Below are 25,474 nucleotides of genomic sequence, written 5' to 3' on the forward strand. Positions count from 1 at the left end.
GAGTTAACGTCAAATAGAACAAGACACCTAGATTGGAAGATGGAATTCCTTTTGGAAAAATGAAAGAAAGACGATGAAATTCAGAATGTAAATATATTCTGTTTGTGTGTCCTCTTCTCAGATCATCACCAAGCAAACTGCCACTTCTGATTAATCCTGATCGAACATCTCTTTGTGTTTGTGTGTCTAGAATATATTCTCTTTCTTCTCCCAATGGGAAATAGTGAAGCAGCAGCTCTAACGGTGATTAGGTATTCTGCAGTCAGTATAATGTTTAGCACAGGGGACCTCAGGCTTCCACACAACCCTATTTTATGTATTTCTTTATATTTATTCCAGTTTCATAAAAACAAACAAATTAGATAATGCGGATGGGGAGTCTGGGATTAATTTTGAAGCAGCTGATTAGTGTGTGTTTGTGTGTGTGTGTGTGTGTGTCCTGGGATAATTGTGTCTGGGACCATGCCGAAAAAGCCTTCAGGCTTTACTGCAGTCTGGGAGATACAAACACTCCCTCCTCCTCCTCCTCCCCGTCTCCACCCATCCCCCGTCCAGCCTCGTCTCTCTGTCTTTTCATAATTTCGGTTGTCTGGAAGAAAAACTTGTTCTTTAACTGGTGTCTTCTTTCCTTTTCCCATCATTTTACACATTTGTGTCTATTTTCACCACCGGCTTTTTCTCCCAGCTTCATGCCACCACCTCCTGGTTTTCAGGCCTCACCGGGGTCTACTGCAGCGTCATATGACCCGGGTCTGAATGCATTGTATGAATGAATTGTAACCTTTCCCACTGGTCAAAAAACCTGCTAACACCTGGCTTTTTTTGCTTAGTGGGAAAGGTTACAATCGGTATGGGAACACAGAACCCGTGTTGACACGCTAATCTCCGCCCCCTTTCCAGCACGATGCTATGCTCCGTCGGTAAATTCTGCGACTCCTCGTCATCTCCGCCCGTCTCCTAACCACTGTAACATCTTCACTGTTTACGAACCTTGTTTTGGCCACGTTTGTGACGTCAGACGGTGACGCAGCAGAAAAGAGATCAACAGGAGTATACTTCACTGGCAATGGGAAAAGAGAAAATTGGCATTTCGGGTCTTCCAGGGTCTGAAAAACCAGCGTCAACGCGCTAATATTGGTGGGAAAGGGGTATCAGATCACACTGCTGTTATTTGCTGAAATCTTCATTTTAATTAAATGTGCATAAATAGTGCAAGAAAGCAGGAAATATGTTTTTATTTTTGATGTTTATTTGAAAACCTTGGATGAAGATGAAGCCAGTCTGTTTGAGATTACACATCCTTCAGTTTGTTTCTCAAGTGTCCGAAAAAAGTAAACAAAGCCTGCTCTGAGGAACAAAGAAACAAAGAACCTGCTACACAAACTGACCACAACGTCACAAAAAATATGTCTTTAAGAGTTAAACTTGAGTTTAAATGATATTTAAGTACTATTATATTTATGGAAAATAAAAAATAGCAGCTCAGGTATCAGCTGTACTTCTAAAGTGCAATTCTAGGTTCCTTCTCAAAGAGCAAAGAACTAGCCAGGAAAATGGCAGAATAGTGTTCAGCATTATATATGAAGCAAAGAACCATCCCAAGAATGCAAAGAATAAAGAAAGTCTCTCTGCCTGTAACATAACTGTGACAGAATTTCACTTCAAAATAACCAAACAGACTTTTGTCTGAATAAATGCAAGTATTGCATTATTATTACACGTATAAATAGACTTGACAGGTTACCTGTTAAAATCCCTGTTCAGCTCAGCTTCTAAAATCAGTTCTCCTCCTCTATCACAGTATCCATCATGAAGTTACTTGCCTCTTAGTTGCTTTTAAATCCAACTGAATTATGGGATATCAACCATGGGTATTAAGTGATTTTACTGTAGGACCCTGATCAGGTCAAGGCCGATCCGTCCCCTCTGTGGGTCCACATTCAGGACCCGGACCTCCACCCGTTCCCCAGGTCCCAGAGCCAGGCTGCGTCTGCGCTGGCTGACAGGCAGTTTGTCCAGGGTGATGTGGCTCTTGTGGATGAGGCCCGAGCGGCCTACACCGATATCTACAAAAGCCCCAAACAGAGTTGTGTTGTCCACCCGGCCCGTCAGCACCGCACCCACCCGCAGGTCACTCATGGACACAATGCCCCGCTTAAAGTCCGCCTGCCCAAAATCTGGGGATGGCAAAACAGAGAGAGAATATCAAAAAGATGGGAGGGAGAGGGAGCTATGAAAAAAATCAGGTAGTGATGGCACAGATGTTTTGGAAGACAGACAGTAAAAAGATGAATGCAGGAAGGCAGGAAAGGGGTGGGGCATAAATGACAAACAGATATTACATTTCCAGCCGTAACCCAACACTTGTGTCTGCATACTTCCACATTTCTCAGCATTCACTTCTACCCCACTTTCCACTTGGCCTGTTCATGAGATATCTTTTTCCTTTCTGTAGCATTAACACAAACAAGGAAGGCTCGAGCCCCAGGAAATAGTCCTATCCAATTATCCTCCCCTCATCACTGATTTCATGCGGTAGCCTGGGCCCATCTGTTTACTCAGCTGAGCACTGGCGAGGAGGCCAAGCGTAGTGTGCTGCAACCGAATAGGCCCAACCTGAGAATGAACCTTGAAGCTGCGTTCCTTAATTTTAGGAAGAGTTAGCTAGAACTAACTGGGTATCCAGGCATGGCTTCTTTCCTGTACATATGAGAAAGGACAGCCTGGTAACGGAAATTATTTTGTATTTGACTGACCGCTTTGGAAATCAGGCATCAAATGTACCTAACAACTTGTTTTTGTCCACTTTCTTCTTCAGCACTGATCGAGCATGCTATTTCTACCCTATATTGGATTTATTTCATTAAACAGCTTTGAGGTAACTGCCCGTTTTTTCATACAATTTTTTCCAAAATTAAATCAAGAAATGGAAAAGTAAGACCGAGATTTGGCAGAAATTTGTCTTGAGGAAATGAATTTGAGCCACAGTAAAAATTCTGAGAATCAAAACATTGGTGAGTATTTGTGTGCCTGAACTCAAGAGTCTAAAATTGAGGAGAAAAACAGAGGCCTTTGTGTATTTGTGTGTGTATTTGTGTGTCCGTAAAGATACTCTGTCCAACAACACAGTCTGTTGGACCCATCACACCATGTCAGAAACACACTGCGTGTGTTGTTGGGCTGCAGGGAGGAAGCCACTGCATAGTCAGATCCTATCGAGTTACACTGCCAAGACATGCCTATTATAATAAATGCACAAGCAATGTCTGTGTGTTTTAACAAGCAAAGCAGGCAAAGAACTGGACGAATAAAAGTTCAGCTTTGTATCCGTCAAAAGGGAACTATAAAGGAAATGATGAAGGAAAGATGAGAGACAAAAAGAAGTTACTGTGACTGCAAAGTTTCAGATATATGCAGTCTATGAAACTGTAGATGATTCAAAGGACGGATATTTTTGAGTTGAAAATAAATGCAGCAATAACAGATGTATGACCGAGGGGAAACACTGAGCGATAACAGTATAAATGTGGTTTTGGTCAATTTGAAATCCTATTAAATAATAAAAACGGGGCATGTTTGGAACTAGAACAAATAAATAACGTTCAATTCCTCTTAAAATCTGAAACCAATTAAAAATCTGTGTAAATGCTGAGTTTTCATGACTGAATATGCTGAATGTGTCCCTCTTGGAAAATCTCACTTACACTTTGTACTTTTTGTTTTTCTCATTCTATGAGAACACATAACCGTCTTGCCATGGTCGTGCATGTGTGACTTTAATTGATATCACTATGTCCGAGCGGCCTCTGAGCGGCAGAAGACTTACTTTGTCGTATGTCAAACCCAGGAGGCTGCGTGAGGCCGTCTATGATGAGTTTAAGGGTCTCGGGTGAGGTGTCCACCGTCCTGGCGAGTTCCTCCACGCTGCTGGTCCGAACCTTGTGCTCTACACACTGTCGCAGGCCTGCACTCCCGATCTGGTCCGCTCTCCCACCGACGAGAGACAGAAATCTGGACAGAAGTAAAGTTTGTAAAAAATAAATAAATATGTAAAAATATGTGAAAATTGAATGTAAATTGAATGAATTGTATGTTTAGGTGCATACATAAGTTTATGTAGTGAAACCACAGGACAAAGTTTTCATTAATTAGTGTGGATCCCATCAGCTATAGTCTGACGACGATGTAGCCTCTGGGGACAACGGTGAACGTGTCGGGCATGTAGCCATCGGTTAGCGACAAACGACTTCCAGTCAAGACTTTGTTTACAGAAATAAAACCTGTTTTTCTTGTGATTTACTTTAATTAACGGGTCTTACTTTTGCCGAAATTTCAACACCATGATGCAGATTAGTAAAAAGTAAAAATGAAGCTTTGTCAGCTCTGTCCTCAAGAGGAGAAGAAAACGACTTTTAAAATGCTCCTTTGTTGAACAGAGTTCGGATCGATCTGATGCATTCAAGGAAGTCGGAAAATCTGAGCGCTGAACGGCTTTCATGACACAGCGTCAAGGGAATTTATCTCAAGTTGATTTTTTGATCTAGACGAATTGTTAGCTGTTAGCATGCAGATGTCTGTTTATAGATATTTATAAGAAGCTAAATCATCGTCAGACAGCCGCCTGCTTTTGCTCTCCACACGGACTGTTTTGCTCATATGTGATTGGTCAATTCTACTCAGACTATAAGCTTAGTACAAACGGAAACCAGAACACTTGCCGTCCCTAAAGTCCACGTCCCTGCCTACAGATTTTACATTTCTATGTAGAATCTGTAAATAGAGATCATAGTGGGGCTAAAGTATTAGCACAGACACACCTGGGCCTGTGAGGGGTGAGTAAGACAGAAAGAAAGATGAAGGGATGGTAGAAGGGTGGGAATTGGCGACAGGCTAGGAAGAATGATGAGCGTAAGAAAAGTAGAACCGTCAAAAAACTGTTTTAAAAAAAGGGAAGAAAAAGACGAGAAAAGCAAAGAAGCAGAAAGCAGGGAGGGAAAAGCTAAGCTAATACAGGTAAAGTGAGAAGGAGCAGGGGGAAGGGAGGGAGGGCAGGAGAGGTGTGGGAGTAATTACTCCCAAAGTCATGAGCTGCTGAGGTGGGGCTTTCTGTTCGAAAAGCACAAATACACATATTTATTTCACCCCCTATTAAATCAGGTAAACCTACAGTGGGCTGTAAACGCCCTGACACCTTCTCTCATGAAACTGCCTCCACTTCGCTCAGGGTGGACTGTTTGTTCATCGGTCAACCGCCTGGAAAAACCTTCTGTCCCTTTATTCTAGCCTGATGTCTCACCTCCGAAGTGTCTAGACAGTCGGACTTCTAATGCAGAGAGCCGGAGATTTAAACCCAAACTAATTAGCTGGTCTACATTCTAAACAGACTTGGTAACAAGCTGGCAATGGAAAATATTGTGAGTATTGTATATATCATTTACAGTGGGCACTGTTCACAGCTGGTGAAAGATGTGAATGCATTCGCCTCTGTGCATGTGTTCATGTGTAGGACCCGCCAGATAGCGTCACGTGATGGATGTCGCTCACTGGCAGCCTGACGCCAAACAGACTCCGCAGCTGTCCCCCCCCCCCATGATGGACAGAACAGGTGGACACACACACACAGGAACGCACGCTCACACACACTCACACAAAGTTGATTCATACACAGTGTTGTTCAGAAATGCTCGTTTGGCAGTAGCAGGGACAGTACGGATGTAACGGGACACGGCTTGTGTACAAACTATGTATGAGACAGCTGTGAGCGGAGAGGCCCCCCTGCCAGCAAAGTCACCGACTACCGTCCAAAAGAGGAAGACAAGCGGAATCAATCCCTCAACACCAGCATGCCGGATCGGTGTAAAATAGAAGCTGTGTCTGTGCCAGAAATGGCTTAGTGGTGAAACAGCACCTTTGGGCCAAAAAGGATGCCTGTCTAACACTAGGATCTTTTCTGCTGTGTCTCCATGGGCAGCTTGATTTTCCAGCCATATATCTCTTAACAGGAAAGAAATACTTGCTTCTTGGTGGCCTAGGAGGTCTACGATAGATTCCACGTAGCCCCCATGGTTTGAATCCATACTGGGACCTTTGCAGAAGGGCATCCATCTTCCTTCTCTCTTACACACATTGTTTCCTTTGCGTCAGAATTAGTTATAACACCAAAAAAAAAGGTTTCCAAATAACTCGTATTCAGCTCTCGCTGGGGTATAAAATGCAACACACGAGGAAATATGTATCCCCTTTGAAAGTACAACAAGCAATAGTATATAATATGTCTCATTTCTAACTCCTTACAGACATCTATAGGAAACGTATCATTTGACTGGACGTTTGGAAAGAAGCTGTTCTGCCATGAAGACGTCCAGTGCTGAGTGAATTATTCTGTTAATGCAAGAAATCTGAGGTGGGACAAAATATCATTACAGCAACATATCGTCGTCCTGACCTGTGTAATACAATTATCGTTAGGCTGGTGCCAAATATCGATATTGACACGACCCTACTGCATCGATCCTCGCAGTGACGCTTACGACATGAACGAGGGTAACGTGAAGGGAAATTAATCAGCTGAAGAAGAAGTTGACAGCGGGATAAAAGAAGAAGACAGCAGGATAATGTTGAACATGAAGATGCTCCAGCCACTTTCAACTTCATTTGTTTTTACAGTTGTTCTATAGTTCTGTAAATGTGATTTTCAGACTGAAAACGTGTACACTGTTTCATCTCAGTCTCCAATTCTGTGAAACTGACACCAAATTGCAGTGAATAAATACATTAATTCTGCACTTCACCTTTTGAGGGGCATTTTGTATTCTTCAGTTAATCAGATATCATGATGTATCATTATTTGATTGTCTTGCAATATATCAATTATCATGATATTATTGTTATCTTAGGCCATGCATTGCTTATCGCAGGGCTATTCGATTACAAATTCAATTGGGCCAGATTTTAAAACCAGAAACTGTAGATGGTCCAGACATTTTCAGCAGCCTATTTAAAAGTCTTTTTTTTTTTTGCTTTTGGTAACGATACATTTTAAACAAACATAAAGCAATGTAGTAAAAAAAACAGTTATTGGTGATTTGCCGCACTCATTGCAAATAAAACACATTGGTTTGGCGTTTCAAGATGGCGGTAAAATGAAGTATCTGCCAGTCCAGGCAGGGTTTAACTGACGGTTTTCATTGTACATTTTGTGTTTCAGGGTTGTCAGTAGAGAACTTGCCTGTGCCTGTTAATAGCCAAATACTTTGAAGAGCTACTAGCGTGGTCGGATTCGTGTCACATGAGAAAGTGTTGATTTGTGAAAGATATCCTGACAGAACACGTATCCCGCTGGTTTTGCTTCCTGACAGATACGGATTGTAGACCACGCTCACAGTGCTGTAACTATTTCAGCTACACAATAACATTGATAGTGACAAATCATTTTTATAAAAAGTATACTACAATAAAATAATAAAATAGATATTAACATAGCTTTTTTAATTCAAGCTTGCTGGGCCACATGGAGGTTGCTTCTGGGCCGGATGTGGCCCGCAGGCCGCCACTGAACAGACCTGGCGCATTGTATCGTATCATGAGTTACCCTGTGATTATTGTTAGCTTAAGATTCATTTTAGTATGGCTGCATTTCTTCTTCATAATTTCCTCAACATAACCTTTTAGAAATGCTGTTGTTGAAACTTTCATGCCATTAGAGCCCTTTGAATTGCTTCTAATGCTTTCTTACTTTAATACAGGAGGAGAGGAGAGGGGACAGATGACGGAGTGAAAGCGGTGTTAAATTAATAGCAGCCTGAATTCTTACATTGCTTTTGGGTGGGTGGTTGGTTCTACTTTCAGGTGTGTGTGTGTGTGTGTGTGTGTGTGTGTGTGTGTGTGTGTGTGTTGCCCATCTCATTTTTCCAAGGGTGTATGTTAGTATTTAAGGGGTACCAGGAGTCCAGAGGCCTCCACCACTGTTGGGTGCATACTCACATAATTACTACCAACACTGTATGTGTGTGTGTGTGTGTGTGTGTGTGTGTGTGTGTGTGTGCACGTGTAAAAGTGTGAAAGTGTGGTTGGGTGGGCCAGGATATAGATTTTATCCAGGCCCACAGCAAGAACCCACTCTGTCTTGTATTATGGAAATATTGGGCCCCGACTGTTACATATCAGAGGAATACTCCTCATAGAGTGGACCCCCTTCTGAGTAATGCTATCTATGTTAGCAATATGCTTGATCAACATTTGTATGTGAAATATATGTGAGAGACCCTCCATGCTGGTTACAATATATCCGAGATATGTTTCCCCACTGCCTCTGAAACGAAGGTGGATCAACTGTGTGTGCACTTGCTCCTGCGTGTGTGTTGTATATGGTTACAGAAAGGGGGATATGTGTGGGCTGTGAGCAGTAATGGAGGATCCAGTTTCTCTAATGTGATGAACCTGATATTCCTTATACACCATAAAGACACACAAACAGCATTCCTCCACAATCCTCCCCCCATGCTCTTGTTTTCATCGGCTGTAAGTGAGGATGTGAGAAGAGCAGCGAGGCATCTCAGTGATGCCCTAACATATTTGAAACTATAATGTGAGTCACGATTAAGGACAGTGTATTTTAAAGAGTATTTACAATTAATATTCAGTTTCAAAATGTAACGCTGGTTCTGAAATGATTTTCTGGCATGAAACCAAATCTCAAAGTAAAGAGGATCATGCATTCTTAACTATGATTTGCCATCTGTGATTACATTTAAAATCTAAATTAAACGTTCTCTATTAATGATACCAAAACTCACAGAGACAGCAAGAGTCTAAGATTAAAGCTGTGATGTTGAAGTCTTATGAGAAGAACTGCAAACTGCACACCATGTACAATTTTGCAGAGGCATGACATACCTTCTGATAGACATAACAGAGGATAGAGAATTTGCCGACACAGGGTTAAGAAAACTGAACAGCAGGAAAACACAAAGGCAGAGAATAATGAGTATACTGGTGAGAAACAGGAGAGGATTTAACACTGGAGAGAAGACGGGGCAAGAAATGCACAGCACACTGATTGATTATATTCTCTGACATAGTTATCTAAATGTAGACTGTTTAATGAACAGAGACAGCATTTTACCACATTAGACGTCCTGCCTTCATCTTTATATGTCCTGACGTTTGTAGACACTGAATCAAACTGATAATACACAAAACACACACAAACACACTACCAGGTGTGACTAATGAAGATTGACGTTTAAGAGGGCCCATTAAATTAGCAGTGTTTAGGCACCTCAGGAGCTGTGATAACAAACACTAATGTGAAAGACAGGAAACATAAGATGTGTAGATTTGAAGAAGAGAAGTTTTTCACGAGTACGTTCTGTGGCAGAAAGAGAGGACAAATAGGAAGAGAAGAAGGGGAGAGGATGTGTGGTCAATTATAGCTTTAACCCCTACGTTAACAGCTTGAGGAAGAAGAAGAAGAAGGAGGAGGAGAAAAAGGCAAAACAGAAGAAGACGAATGAGGAGGAGGAGAAGAAGACAAAAAAGAAGACGAAGGAGGAGGAGGAGGAGGAGAAGAAGACGAAAAAGAAGAAGACGAAGGAGGAGGAGGAGGAGAAGAAGAAGATGGAAAAGAAGAAGAGGAAGGAGGGGGAGGAGAAGAAGAAGAACACAGAAAAGAAGAAGACGAAGGAGGAGGAGGAGAAGAAGAAGAACGCGGAAAAGAAGAAGACGAAGGAGGAGGAGGAGAAGAAGAAGAACACAGAAAAGAAGACGAAGGAGGAGAAGGAGAAGAAGACAAAAAAGAGGATGAAGACAAAGGAGGAGGAGAAGAAGAAGAAAAAGAAGAAGACGTACACAGAGAAGAAGGAGGAGAAGAAGAAAAGAAGAAGAAGAAGACCTGTGTGATTCAGTCTCCAGGCTGAACACACAGGCACATATATACATCAGCCCACGTGGTCACTTAGTTAAAGTAGGACAGATAGTCAAAAACTAAACTTTGGTATAAGCCACATCAATCTATCTTCACACACAGTCAGATAGAGACACGCCCACCCACACACATGCACTGAGGCTATTAAGGTGCATCAACATGAGGGGAGCGATGCTTAGAGCCTCTAGTGACAGAACTTATGTAGACTAAACACAGTTGAGTAACTACAGCTGTAGCAGAGAGGGCCCTCCTCCCTCCCTCCCTCCCTCTCACTCTGTGTATCTGTTTCTCTCTCACACACACACACACACACACACACACACACAAGGACAGGACATACACGTCTTGGGCAGTTGTTCAATATGCTTTTGATATCAGCATCAGCAGCGCTAACAATCATTTCTCACACAAGGACACACACAGTCAAACAGATATACACACATATACAAAGCCAACGCCTCCTCTCTTGTATCCCATGTCTGTGTAAATCAAATCAGAGTCTTTCACCACTATAACCAGCCCCATATGAGGCGGCGTCAAAATCAACTCCATCTTAGTCTGAACATGCTCCGGCCAGTGGGTTGGTGGCTGTTTGAGTGTGTGTGTGTTTGTATACGTGTGTGTACTGTACCTCTGCGCCACATCGTAGGACTCTGGGTGTATGCAGGTCTGGTCCAGGGGGTTACATGAGGTGGGTATGTTGGCACTAGATTTTCCTTTGCCCTTCTTTGCTGCAGGTTTCTCTGGCACTGCTGGTGCAGGGTGAGGAGAGGATTTGGCACTGTAGTGGCAAGAAAGAAAGCATTGTATAAAGAGTGTGAGAAGTGAGAAAATGTGCTTTTTGGCAATTTGTGTGAACTAACTCTTAAATAAGAAAAAGGTAAAAAGCAATGATAAACAGAACCTGAATATGAGTGTCTATGCATCTTTACATGCATTTTGCATACCTGTGTAGGGTTTGTGGGTTGATTCTAATGAAGCCAGCACACTGCTGGTACGTCTTTGGCCCCATGCCTTTGACCAGTTTGAGTTGCTCTCTGTTCATGAAGGGACCATTCTGCTCTCTCCATTCTGCAATACTCTTCGCCCTTCCAGCATTGAGGCCAGCTACATGCCTAGGAGACAAAACAACAACACACAAAATGCAAAAGGGAAAATGTCACACATCGTCTACTGTAATTAATAAAATCATTGTGTGGGGTTGCTGATATCCGAGTGTTTAATAGGAAGGTACAATCTGTACATTTGAGGCTATGTAAGGAACAGTGTGGAGAAAAATCAATTAATGAGAAACCATAGTTAAGGAGCAATTAAGGAGCACTGTCGGTCAAAGCTGGTGTTCTCTGTAATCAATAGAAGCAATGATATTTGAAATTGACGCCATAGCTGTGGAGGAAGTTGTACAAACAGCTCGTCGTTTTGCCCATTCTACATTCCTACAACACCCAGGGTGCATTGCATTGAGAAGCAGATAGCGTCCTCCAAAGGCACAGAGCCAAACTGCATTTTCTCCTACCATAATGGCATTAGCTCCATAATAGCATGATAGGACTGAGGTTGAAAATCGGCGAACTGGCCCTTTAAGACAGTGACCTTGCATATAAATATCTGGTGAGTATATTTGTCCCCTTTTTGCCGGGCAGTGAAAAGAGGTGATTTGAAACTCAATTAGGTCGACTCTACTCGTTTAATGTCCAGTGAGTGACTCACTCTTACTGAAACAAGCAGCAATGTCAACACTCAACATAATACCTCAGTCATCGACACGTCTGTGTGTGTTTAATGTGCATGTGTGTGTGCAGCATTACTCCTGGCAGGGATGGAAAAAGCTCACTTGCAGAGCAGACAGGTAAACAGATGACCTGATGCCTGCCCTGCAGCTAATGCCAGCTCATTTATGCTGTTTGGATCCGCTGCAAGTGTGTGCGTGTGTATATACATTTTTTGTTCTTCCTGTACTTATGAATCGAGAATGTGTACTGTATGTAGTAAATTTGCGACTTTACACACACATCTAGATTTGGCTGTATGCGTGTCGGAGCGATGTGTACGTCTGCCTTGCCTAATCCTGTCAGTTGATTACAGTTAGCAGAGTTAATGAGAGCAGGGAGTGAAGCATTAGTTTCAACAGAGAGCTGCCAGGTCGTCTGTGCATGAGTGTGAATGAAGCTTTGCCATGTTGTGACTGCAAAGGGAAAGTATGTCAGCGGTCTAAGCAATGCTTAATTTTTGTTTGTATGTGTGTACTGGAGAGTGCTTGTGAGCAGACATGCTTGTGTCATCTACCTCATAAGTATCTCGGAGCAGATGTTGATGTCCACCCCCACAAAGCTCACACATTCCTGCACCACACCGTCCAGCGCTGCCTTCAGAGCTCCGGCTGACACGTCGTGCTACGAGAAAACACATTTAGCAAACCAACATTAAAGAGTAACTGCACACTTAAACATGTTTTTTGAGCTGTAATCTGAGTTATATTGCTGGACTGTGATCAAAGGCATCAATGCTGGTGTTTATATTGACAAATTGACTGCATTTCATGGGTTGGAAACGCCATCTACTGTTTTAAATCAGCCCTGAACCGAGCCAGCTGATGGTGATGTAGAGGCGAACGAAATGTATATTAAAAAAAAAAAAGAACGTCAACGCCTGTCAATCACAAAGACTGCTGCGTCGAGGGAGCCGCCCCAATTCCTTGCTGCTGCCCCTGTTCACAAACGGTTTGCCTGATGAAGGTCTAGTACCGATGTTGCCAGCAAATAAATGTTTTTTTCTGCAAGTTGGACGGTGTGCGGGAGTTTACTTCCATTTTGCTCGTCCCTTTTTAGAAATAAAGTCACCAAGAGGGTGTGAAAAGTCGCTAAATCTAGCAAGAAAGTCGCTAAGTTGGCAACACTGCAGGAGGGGATGTCACTGAGCTGTTGGACACACCCACCCCCTCTCAGCCCCTCACCCCATTTTTCAAAATTGCGCAGTGGGTGGAGTTATGGTCAGATCTGCTGGTGAAGTTACTCTTTAATATTACAAATGCACAGTATATATACACAAAAGAATTTTCATGATGTAAACTGTATCAGCAGAAAAATTACGGTAACGGTGAATTACTGCGTTCTGCAAAAAAGTTGCCCTCTGTCCTAAAACATACACAGACATGCAGCATATGAGCGGGCACTCTTTAGGAATCTTAGTGGTTAAGAGGATTATAATCTTTTACAGATGGAATCACAGTAAAAAGAAGTAGTAAGTTTCACATTTCAAAATAAAGTTTTACTCAAAAAGTTATACTGCTCTGTAATATTTTGTTAAAGTTCCAATAAAGTCTACCCAGTATGTTTAAATGCAGACATTTTATTAACCATGTGTATAAAATCGGCATGCCGTATAATCACTCAATATTATTGTCCCTGTGTATGCACAATAAAGGGATCAATACAATTTGATCCTTAGGGAGATAAATGCAGGACAGTGTTAGCAGTAAAATACTGAAAAACAAGAGAAAGAGAAGTTTGATTGACAAATAGTACAGCAAGAAAAAGGCAGAGAAAAAAGAGAGGGAGAAAAGGGAAGGGAGCCTTGAAGGGAAAAAAGAGAGGGAGAGAGAATGTTTAGTTTGGCCTGACAACAGTGTCCCTCTCCCGATCTCATTATGTGCAGCCGGCCATCAATAAAGATCTTCCAAATGAACTCTTGACACTTCTCAACCACCAGCCAATCAAGTCTTAATCAGGAAATATTTTCCAAAAGGACTGGAATCTTTTTCCTAATAAGGAGCAGAGAGGACAGACACTAATCAAATTAAAGGGAATGAAAGTGGAAAAGACAGGTGGACTGATGACTGACGTGTAACAAAAGACACACATCACAAAAGGATAAAAACACCAGGATAATATTGAAGATATTCTATGAGGGCTATCAGTCTAACCCAGCCACACAAAGCAGTTCAGCTGGAGTCTGATGCCTCAGCAACTGTGTGAGGATTAGCTGACAGTCTAAACTGGACTACTGTTGAGCTGTGTATGTGTGTTAGCGTGTGCATGTATGTGTGTGCTGCGTGTGAACATGACTGAGACTAGCATAGATTGTCTTGCAACATGATCAAGCTACGAGCAAACACTGGCTTGTAAACAGATGACAACAACGACAGCTAGCAAACGCACCCTTCTCTGTCAGCATTAACAGGCGAGCAGGACAGAGAGAAGTTTAGCACACAATCCTGGTCACACAAATACAATCCTTTTCTATGAATGACACAATCATTTATAATTCAAACTACAATAATGACTTTTTTGTTAATATTTGAAAAATATTATTGCATGTATTTTTAATGATAGAATTACATTTGTATAACTTGGACTCTCATGAGCTTATATACAAGCCAGAAGTTATCATCCCCAAAGGAAGCATCCAGAAGGACAGGTTATCAGCTTGACACTGTGTGGATCAAGATGTCACTCTGGTATTCTCGGGAACTACCAAAGCAAACAACATGTGCTGCATTTAATAGCCGTCAACAACAATTATACTTACAGGATGTGCAAACATTGATGACTGACAAGCTTCCATTCAAAATTCATTTCAAGATGGACGCAGTGTCAATATTTAGTCTTTGAAGAGAAGCATTTATTTTGTTTGCTTTTAGCATGTCATGTTAACATTCTACACTTCTGTTTTTACAATCCGGGAATTTGTGATTATTGACAACGAAACTGTTGTTAAAAGCGCTTTCAAAAAGTTCAGAGGAACATATGTGCTGTGACCTGGTTTCCAATTATGTCAGAGGTGTTGGCAAGTTGTATTTGCAACTAAAAAAGCATAAAAAGGCATTAAGACAACAATAGGTGGATAATATAAGACACTTACAGCTCTGGAAAACATAAGAGACCACTGCACTAAACATGTTTTTCTCTACTATTTTTAGGTTTGTGTTTGTGTAAAATGAACTTTTGTTTTATTGTGAACAACATTTATCCCTACTTCTAAATAAAATATTCCCATTTAGGTCTTTTATTTGCAGAAAATGACGACTGGTTAAGATAACAGATGTAAAAAAAGATGTTTTTCAGACCTTGAACATTGAATTTCCCCTCAGGAATTACTAACGTATATCTTCTTCTTCTTCTTCTTCATGTTTAAACAACAGAATACTAATGTTTGAACTCAGTAAGAGTTCAGAAATCAATATGTGATAGAATAACCTTGTTTTTAATTCCAGCTTTCATGCATCTTTGCCTGCTCTCCACCAGGCTTTCACATTGCTGTTTGGTGACGTTATGCTACTCTTTGCGCAAACATTCAAGCAGCTCAGCTTTGTTCGATGGCTTGTGACCATCAATCTTCCTCTCGATCACACAAGGTTTTCAGTGGGGTTCAGATCTGGATTAGGCCGTGACATGAAGAGAGAGATACTGATTTAAGGGAAAGTGGTCTCTTATTTAACTCCAAAGCTGCATGTAACACTTTAACAGATGCATACAAGCTGGGATAGGTCTAGAAATATGGAAAGTGTTCAATATTAGAAAGATAAAAAGGCTTTAAATTATGTATGAATATGAGTGTACAACACAAGAATTAGGGAACAGTTGGTGAAATATATATATATATATATATATATATATATATTTTTTTTTTTTAAATATTTATTTATATATATTTCAAAATGGGCTTTATGAAGAAGTCTGTTTTTATTTCATATTTTAGCAACACACCTGCACTAATTTTCAGATCTTGGCACATGAAAATGATTTAAATCATACTGATATGAGATTTCTGAGACAGATATGGATACCTGTTGTATAGAGGAAGAATTCACCATTCATCAGCTTATTATAGAATAAATAACGTTTTGAACATGATCAACCAATGTGCAGACCAGCATCTGTTCAGCTGCGTGGCTCTGCTGCAAGTGCTGCAGACAGTGCTGAGGGTGTTGTAGACAGCTCTGCAAGACACACTGAGTGAGGAAAGAATTATATTTTATTTCCTGAATAAAATGTTATGGGGGGAAAAAAAGTTTTTATGTTGGTGTATGTTGGAAAACATACAGGTTGATTTTGGATTTGGCTCATATTGGCCAATGATATCTGCAGAAGTATATATTTTCCACTTCTAAACACTGGATAGTTTCTTTTTTAAATAAAATATCAGTAATTAATTTGTGTTTTCAATAAAACGTTAATATTGTAAATTAGTTCCTTTGTTCAGTGGAAGTACTAAGTAGTAAGTGGAGTACTGTTAATACCAGGAACCTTTCCTACAATAAAAGAAAGATAGATAAAGACAGCAGGAGAGGACGTAGAGCTGCAGAGACAGAACAGCACTCCTTGTGATGCCTCATTTGACCTGCAGCCTCCTTCTTAGTGAGAATGCCTGACTACAGCCTGAGGCATTTTGAAGACAATAAAAATAACTTTCCAAACAATAAGACGTTCCCATGAAAATAGGACTGAAAGTTTTACGACTTCCAGTGAGTCGATGCATAAAGAGAAGAGAGAGACAGAGATAGTCTCAGGGGAGAAAGAGGAAATCACCTGTAATGTCACACCAGAGAATCTTTTCACACGAGAAAGGTGGAGGTGTGCGAGGCAGTGTGCGTTTTAACCTGCAGTAAAACCCAGATGAATGTGTTCTCACATTCTTATTGAAACCTTAGAGAGGTGAGAGCCGCAGGAGAGGACCTCAGGTATTGTAACTATACAGAGGTGCACATGCACTGCTAATAATGGATGGAAAAACTGCATTGAAACTTTAATAAGGTATCTGACTACAGGGGAAGAGACGTAAACGCATGGCACAAAGGTAACAAACAACATGCCAAGGGACACAGCTCTGGGTCACGGCACATTCCTTGACAATTTGGAAACAGGGTTTATGAAGCGTTACTTTAAAGCAAAGTCAACCCAATACAAATATACACAAAGTTAACCAGGACAGTGCCAGAGTTTAAACAAATATGTGCACTTCTTAACTCTTAAAAGAGTATGTATTTATGTCTGTATCAACCGTTTGGTTTTCTGCAAATCACACATGAAATGTGATTCAATGAGTCACTAAGGTTTTGCTTGTTTGCGCTGCATGCTGTTGATTCTATTAAGTTTGGCTTTGAGACAAGAAGTTCAGGGTTTCTTTCTGTGGCCTACAAAACCACAGTTTAATTTGCAAAAACAAAAAACATAGTTATATAATCTTAAATTTGAACTTAATCCAAAGACAAACACAGAAGTTGCATGTTTTATACATAATGTTTTACCAACTGAAAACGATCTGCACAGCTAAGCAGAGCTGATCTCAGTGAACTGCATAATAACTCAAGTTTCTTCATGATTTGACCAAACTCTACAATGTGTGGGTCAATATTGTGATAACATTAACTTATTGTTTCACAACTTAATTGAAATCAATTATTCTGAGGTCGCTGATAGCTCGTTTGGGCTTCATCTGATCGCATCAAAATGCTGTGATAGCATGGCCATTATACTCAGGGCTCCAAACAATAGGTCTTATTTTGCATGTTTAGTGAGAAAGCTTTGCTTGTTTACATGCAATCATTTGTCTTATTCATTGTGATAAATTCAGACTTTTGCAATGTGCTTATTGCGAATACTCAATGGTTATTTCTTGCGCAGCCCTACCATGTATCATGATGTATCATCAATTTGCCATGTATGGTGCAAAACTCTGGCTTTTCATGCTTACAGTCCTTCAAGGAGAGCCTTTTGAATTAAAACAAGACTAGGTCAAAACCCAGTATGTGGTTGACCGCATCCGGTCAATGTGCGCTTTTGTAGGCAACTCTGGGAGCATGGTGTGTGCGTGACGACTGCAGGACGTGTTCATTTTCATTTGAAATGCATGAAAACAGATGAGTCTTCACAGTGCAGGCGTGACACCCGATATCTCACGCGCCAAAAATGTAGAGAATAGGTGGCTCGCTTATTTTTACAGCGAGCGGTTCTCGGCCAAAATACTCGGTGAAACGAATTGTGATGAGTCCTGTTGATCTCTGACAGCGATATTAACATCTCACACTGCAGTAAAAGTCACAGGCATGGAGAGTAAAGTAGGTCCACACTTCCAGTATGCTTTTTCAAAGTAAAAGCCCGACTTCGCTCGTTTGTACACAATGCTTTTATTTTGAAGTTTTCCCGGCCGTTGTTGTTATTTTTCTAACTTTATTTGGCTGAGTACCGTCACTCACTCACTCAGTCACATACAGACCCATGCGTAGGGCTGACCCCAGCGGTCAGCCAAAAATGACTTATGCCCTCAGCCAACCAAAACCAGAGGTCAGAGCTAGATTTTAAAAGGAGATGTAAAAAAACACAATTATCAATTATTGTATCAACTAAAAAATGCTATTGGCTGGCCTGGTCCAAAAGAGTTCAATCATATTATTTCCCTGTACATGGGCTAAGTCCTGTGGTACAGCTTAGTGGTGTAGAAGATAAGGCACAAGCCCAAAAACACTAACACAACACAGAAAGAAATGGGTCTTTTTGAAGGCCAGAGTTCAAACAGAACGAACATAAAATTGAAATTGAGAAGAAAAACAGGACAATCAGACAAAGTAAACCACAAAGTGTGTCTCTGGCACCAGCTGCAGTAATTTAATGTGACAGAGTCGGAGTGCAGGAAAGTAACTGTTTGAGAAAACATGCAAGTTCTGCTCTATTAAGCATGCAAACACACAATCCAGTATGTGAGGGGCTGTGCTGACATCCAGGCAGCAGAGGCCCTTGTTGTGCTCTACTCAGTTTACAGTGGCACTTACTGCACCGATAGAGCATGACGCCCTTTATCCTTCTCTCTCATAATTTGTGTCCTTTCTTCTCCCTCTTTTGCTTTTGTTTATCTTACCGAGAGGTAAACTGGCAAATGTGCATCAGAAATCACGTCTTACAAATTAGATCTTAGCCTGATTGAGCGGTCCTAGTGTTGTTTGTTTGATCTTCCATTTTACAATACCTTCTCTACATTTCCATCCAGTAACTGCCCAGCCTTTCTTTAGGGGCACTGTCTAAGGGGGTAAGCCAAAACAGATCTAGGGTTCAGATACATGAAGGTACAAGTTAGGTACAAGCTTAAAGGGTGCTATACCAAGAGTCCATCCATTTCACACTGACTAGACTCCCCCATTTCTTGATCCCAACGCCGCACACCCAAACCTCAAAATCATCCAGAGTCAATGGACTGGATCCCGACGTGTGAAGGTCATATTTAGATTGGCTCGAAACCCGCTGAAGCCAGCCAACTAGTATGCAAGAACGAAGTGCTTCTGTCTGCACCTTGAGTACTTAAAAGCTGCTGGGTTACCACATGTCAATCAGAGAGAGATAGAGAAAGAGAGAGAGGTGAGAATGAGGGGATGAACGCACACCAAAACAAGCTGTTATGTGAGGGATTTCACTTTCTGTATCTTTTTTTGGTACACATACAGGCTTCCTTTGTAACACAAGGCCTTTACATAGTCTACATCCAGATAATTATTAAATACAGAGAACCAGACAGCTACAAAGGAGGAGCATAAAAGTGGAGGCGAAGCAGTTGCTGAAAGTTGAGGTGTTGATAGATAATGATGGCGGAGGTCTTCAGACTGATATGAATGATGCCACTTAGAGATTGGCAACTGGAAGCATGCTGGAGCCAGAATGGCTGCATGAGCCCGGAGCCTGAGGGCAGCAAGCGATGGAGGGATAACTGATGCTTACAAAGCAGGGACACGAGAAACATATTCTCCTGTCTTTAAAATTAGATGTATTGTCATATTGCTATTCATTTAATGCAGGGGGTACCAGCCAATGAGAGTCTTAGCCATGTTTTGCTGAGCAACGGGGACGCTGTAAGTTTTAATTTGATTGATCTAGTTTATTTTGGAACTCATTAATCCTTAAATTTAAAGGTATGTTAGGGAGTAAATCTCAGGGACCTAAAAACACTTTCTGCTAGCAGCACTTTGATTCGTTTCCTCTGCTGCTAAGTTGCCTACAATTTTAGTACTGCTTGGCTTCACTGGAGCAGATGGCCGCCCACCCAGAACCTGATTCTGTTAAAAGGGACTTTTTCCTTCCCATTGCCGCCAAGTGCTTGCTCATGGTGGGAATTGTTGGGCCTCTGTAAATAATATAAAACAGTACAGTCTAGACCTGCTCTGCAAAAGTGCCCTTAGTAAATCTTATGTCATGATTTGGCGCTATAAATAAAGTTGACTATTCATGACTAGAGTAAAGCAATCAATACTAGCAAGTCTTTACTTAGAATAAGGGCCAGAAGGATTAGGCCACACACCGCGACGGGAGAAGAAGCAGCGTTAGAAAATACTTGTGGAAGTAACAAGTGAGGCAGCAGGGAAGATGCTTAACATGCAAGGAGGATAAAGAGGGGCATCTAAACCCTTATAACACTATTTGTAGGCCAAATCGTCTGTAGCAGCTTTAATGAGAAGAAAGACAACAGGCTGCAATCATCCTGGAAACACTAAGAGTTTGTTTAAGTTTATAATAGACATCTTTCACTCTCAGATAATTGATGGGTTGGCCTGTTTGATTGACAATGCCTGACAGTCTTCAGCCACTTTGCTCTCTACTCTTTTAACATCTTGATTATAACCCTCTTCTGGCTGATTATTGTTCCTTAATTTTCCCGATGTAATTGCAATCAGCCTACTTTAATGCCTGTCCTCTGTGGTGCGAAACATTACTGCACAGTCACTGAAGCTCAGTTTCGATCAGGCCTCCGAGTTTACCCTCTTGATCCTGCTGTCAAACGTAAGCGCGGGTTAGGGAGTGTGTGAAGGTGTGCGAATACATTCATAGTTAAATGCTGGTCGTAAATCAGCAGCTGAAAGCGATATGACAGCGAGGAGATGGTTTTATGTTTTCCCAACACCTTTCATGAATGCCTAATGGCTATTTCTCAACTTCCTGCAAAACAATCACACACACGCACACACATTACCTGAGGGGCCGCAAAACAGAGGGTGAGAAAATACAAACAGGAGAAGTTTCAAGACAGGCACAAGGAGGCAAAGGGAGGCCAGATGACAAACTGACTTCAGCCTGATTTTTGACTTGGTAATAAATCAGTTTAGACTATTTGGATAAAATCAATTACCTCTTATGCCAGTATTAATTTCGTGAAATGACAACATGTAAATGGTTGATAGAAAAGCTGAGAATTGACATGAGCTTGTTCAAAGTCATCGTACAAGCAAAGATACAAGCTTGGCTCATTTCAAAGCATCACTCAACACACAATCACACAGACATAAGCGTTGACAGACTTCAGGGAAATAATTAAAATAATATGAGATAATAATTGGCAGCTTGTGCCACTGATCAACTCTTTAAGAGCCGGGTTTTTTTTCTCCTCATGTCTCAAAACACCCGGACAGGAACTATCAATCACAGTCAACATGCCATCTCTGACTCTCCTTCCTTTTCTCAGCTCTGTCTGCTCCTGTCTCCCCTGTAGGCAACATTCAGGAGTGCAAAACAGCATGCGCAAGTGCACACATATCTGCACGGCTGCACACACTGTAGCACTATAGGAAGAGCTGCCTAGGTGCGAAAAGTGACATCACTTGCACTAGCTGTAAGTGAAAACCTCAAACGGAGTCAATTGAATATTTAAGTCAATGCAACGAGGATGAATAAGGATGATTATTTCTATATAGTTATTTTTAATGCCTGTAACTGCTTCCACCAGGTCAGCAGGTGAAGCACTTCATTTCAATTTATCTAATGGCATGTTTTCCGACACAGACAAGTCGATCACGTCTCGATAAGGCACAGAGCACTTTTTTAGATGCTGATTTGTCACAAATATATTTTCAAGGGTGGCATGGTGGTGCAGCAACTTCGCCTTACAGCAAGAAGGTTTCCTCCAGTTTCTTATCACAGCCCAAAGACACGCAGGCAAGACAGCAAGGTTAAGTAGTGACTCATCGCCCGTAGGTGTGAATGTGAATGGTTATCTGTCTCTACATGTCAGCCCTGTGATTGACAGGCGACCTGTCCAGGGTGCACCGCCTCAGTGCGGCATTTCCAGTGTGTGTGTGTGTGTGTGTGTGTGTGTGTGTGTGTGTGTGTGTGTGTGTGCGTGTGCGCGTGTGCGCGTGTGATAACATTTTGTTCTGAAAAAATTCTGTATTCATTTGAAATGAACAAAAGACCCAAAACAACCCCTTCTACTCTTACCACACTTGGTTCAGCAACTCTTGCGTTACTAACTTTGCTAAACCAAAGCTCACCGTATCCTACTTCCTCTTGGCACACACAACCTCATGCTGTGTTTGGGCTGCAGGTGAAGCAGCTCAATGTAAACACTCAGCGGCACGTCCGCTCCGTAAACGTGTAACACCACAGCGTTCACGAGCACCGGGGACGAGGTGCGGCTGATAGCCGGAGTACAAGCACTCAAAAGCCGCCTCGCGTATCTGCGCGTCTGCCTCGATCATCCCGCACACATGATCTGTGACAGCAGCAGCGTCATGTGCATGCTTACAGGCAGGTGACACGCAGACTCTGCAGCACAGCGGTCAGTTAACTCTGTGCTCTCATAAAGGAGTTTTCGTTAACAATAAAGTAGCAGCTTGATGTGTTTCAGTCGATTTGCTTCACTACATCATGCGGTATGACTATTGCCCTGATATATATCTACTGGTATAAAATTGCCAACCATTGGGAGGTATTCTATGGTAATCTTGTAATTCATATGTCATTCTGCATGTGATCTAAATATATCCTGCTTACTCACAAAGTAACATGCTTTTGGCAGATAATGAGGAGGACAGTGAAGTTGCAAAAACTGTAATGCGATTGATACTGTTACCATGTTACCCCTCGTCCACAATATTTCCTCGACCACTCAAAAGAGAGAAAGAATCATTGCATGAAGTGGGAGTCTCTGGGACAAGGGCAGGAAAACTCGAGAGTTGAGAGAGGTGAGAGGAAGAGTGACAGTTTCTTTAATATCCGGCTCACGGGCAATGTTTTCTTACACAGCAGTGTGTGTCTGTGTGTGTATTTTCCAGTAGCAGTTAGTTTCACAGGCCTGGGAATTACCCAGCTGTCAACAGACTGTAGCAACAAGAAGAGGCTGATTGACAGGAGAATGAGGCCACACCCACTCAGTGTGTAATTATTAAAAGGACACACGACGCCTGATATGTTTGTCCACGTAAGTGTTCTGAGACGTAAAGAGAGTGAATCTTAAACAAAAGAATAGTAGCCTTTGAATGTATTGTACTTTATGTAACCAGTGAAATCCTAATGACTTTTGCTCTTCGCTCAAACAGACGTGTATCTGGCAAACTCAGCATCCAGAAAAAGCTGTCAGCCCGTGGTGCTGCAGTGAAAACACTGTTCCCACACCAATAGTTACGTCCAATCTGATTTTAATGGGCCTCACTTTTTTAGCCCTCAGCTCATTTCCTCCCTTCTCTCCGAGCTGTCACTCACTGAGTCAGCAGAGGGAGAGAGAAAGAGGGAGCATGCTGTGCCAGCTGTCTAGGGTTACATCTGCCCTCATGCTTTCTGGGTCTAACAGCAATAAACTTTCAGAACGCTCAAAACGCCATGAATCACAGAAAGAGAACTTGCTAGAAAACACACGTATGCATGAGTGAACTTTTCTCACACTCATTCTCCTGCATGTGCATTCATACATACACACATGCACACACTTAACCCTTAGACTCTCAAAAGGGACGGGAAGGGCAGTGTGCGTATGTGTGTGTGTGTTTGTGTGAGCTGACACGCAGGTCAGAGTGATGTCCCATCTCATATCTGTCAGCACCCGGAGTTTATTTACCCGGTTATATTATCATTTGTTGACCTAGTCACATGATCTGAGAGCGGGAGGTGCAGAACCCCAGGCACCCCAGAGAGCCCAGTCGGGACGTGATGAGAGACACGGGCCTGTGACCCAACACACTCAGACACACATGCATAAGCACAAGCACATGCACAAGATGACCTTCTGCTTTCTCTTTCAAGGCTCCTTTTTTCCCCCTCACCCTTAAATCTCACCAATCATTCCTTTTCTCTTGACTTCTGTCACCCTCTGCTGTCCTTTTTTAACCCCTCGTTCCTCTTTCCTGCTTCTCATAAATAGTGGTTCTCACTGGGATTAACACATTTTAACAGGTGTATGTTTTAGCTACATTACTAACTGTATATAAATGGCTTAGCGAACAGGAGCATCCTCTCAATATTACTGAGGTATAAGGAGTCACCTGATTGATAAACCATTATTCTGTTGGTTGATTTGTTGTGAGTTGGTACTTGTGAAACAAAAAAATCTGTTGTTTTCTGAATATGAAAATATTCTAAAAATGAAATGTCTAATGTATCCCAAAAAACTACCATATATGGAAAGCAATAATGCACTAATTAGGGATGCACGATATTATCGGCATCGGCAGATTATGGCTTGAAAATGACATCGACATCAGCAGATATGTCATTTTTCTGCAGACATTTTCTGCCGATAAAACAACGCTTTAATTTTGCCTAAATGCTCAATGATTACCTAAAAAGGCTTGACGTAATGCTACGACATTAACTCGGCGTGAGTGCGCGCACGCACTGCATGCACCACACCTCTTCCGTCAAGTGTGAATAAGAGTGCAAGATGTCTGCGGTATGGCAGTTTTTCAAAGTTTCCGGAATGGACAGAAAGGTTGCTATTTGCAATGGTTGCTCAGCATCGGTCATGCGAGGTTGGGCCAGATCTCATCATCCAAGGCTGTCTAAGTTGTATGAATATTACAGTTTTACTTGAAAGAAAATGTCATACAAATAAATATGGCATTTTTAGCAGCAAGTTTAAAGCTGCTGTGAGGAACTTTTGTTTTGTGTTGATTTTGGCGCCCCCTGTGGACAAAGCCGTACCTCTTATCTTTTTGCTAGAAGTGGTGGTTTTGAACAACATCCTGCTTTCTTTAACAGTCATATGTATCACTCAATTTAAATTTTTGCCCTGGAAAATGTAAACAAAGGCAGCATGCAGTTAATCTCCTCTTCTGACACCTACCCCCCACTAGCTGTTTCAGGCATTAAAACTATAGAAATAATCAATGTTGTTGCTGATGGTCTGGTTTGCTTTTGTAGGTTATATAGAGTCATCAGAATTAATTTCAGTCTGTTTCATAACCAGTGAAAAACTCCTCACAGGAGCTTTAAGTAGTTCTCTTATCTTGCCCAGAGAATGTGTACATTTAAAAAAGCATTATGTTATTTCTGTATCTGCTAGTAGGCCACAATAATATCAGCAAAAAATCCAATATCGTGCATCCCTAGCACTAATAGCAGGTGTAATTAGTAAGCACACTGACCTAATGCTTGTCTTGCCTTTCTCACATAATTACACACACATTTGAAGTGAACAAAATCAACATTGAGCTAATTGTTGTTTCAATTGCAAACACGCTCAGAGCGAGGAGCGGCAACCTCACAAGGAAAAAACACAAGTGCAAACACACGTCATTCCTGATCTCTATTAATTGAATTAGCCGTCACCCTTAGCATCATGTGTTGACACAGGCCTCGGCCG

General features: G+C 41.6%; 1 protein-coding gene across 1 annotated transcript in view; it reads right to left on the minus strand.

Annotated features, from left to right (window-relative positions):
• Positions 1–1,285: 1,285 nt before the first annotated feature.
• Positions 1,286–25,474, minus strand: part of srbd1 (S1 RNA binding domain 1) — a 54,288-nt gene continuing 30,099 nt past the window's right edge. Inside the window, exons 17-21 of the mRNA XM_069658110.1 lie at positions 12,212–12,318; positions 10,873–11,040; positions 10,557–10,706; positions 3,827–4,011; positions 1,286–2,177 (exon numbers count right to left, since the gene is read on the minus strand). Of these exons, the coding sequence (XP_069514211.1) occupies positions 1,885–2,177; positions 3,827–4,011; positions 10,557–10,706; positions 10,873–11,040; positions 12,212–12,318 (903 nt within the window). The 3' untranslated portion in view covers positions 1,286–1,884. The remainder of the gene's footprint in view (positions 2,178–3,826; positions 4,012–10,556; positions 10,707–10,872; positions 11,041–12,211; positions 12,319–25,474) is intronic.

The sequence above is a fragment of the Semicossyphus pulcher genome, unplaced genomic scaffold (assembly GCF_022749685.1).
Source record: "Semicossyphus pulcher isolate SPU_LCO1_2020_fin unplaced genomic scaffold, fSemPul1.0.p SCAF_12, whole genome shotgun sequence".
Lineage (NCBI taxonomy): Eukaryota > Metazoa > Chordata > Actinopteri > Labriformes > Labridae > Semicossyphus > Semicossyphus pulcher.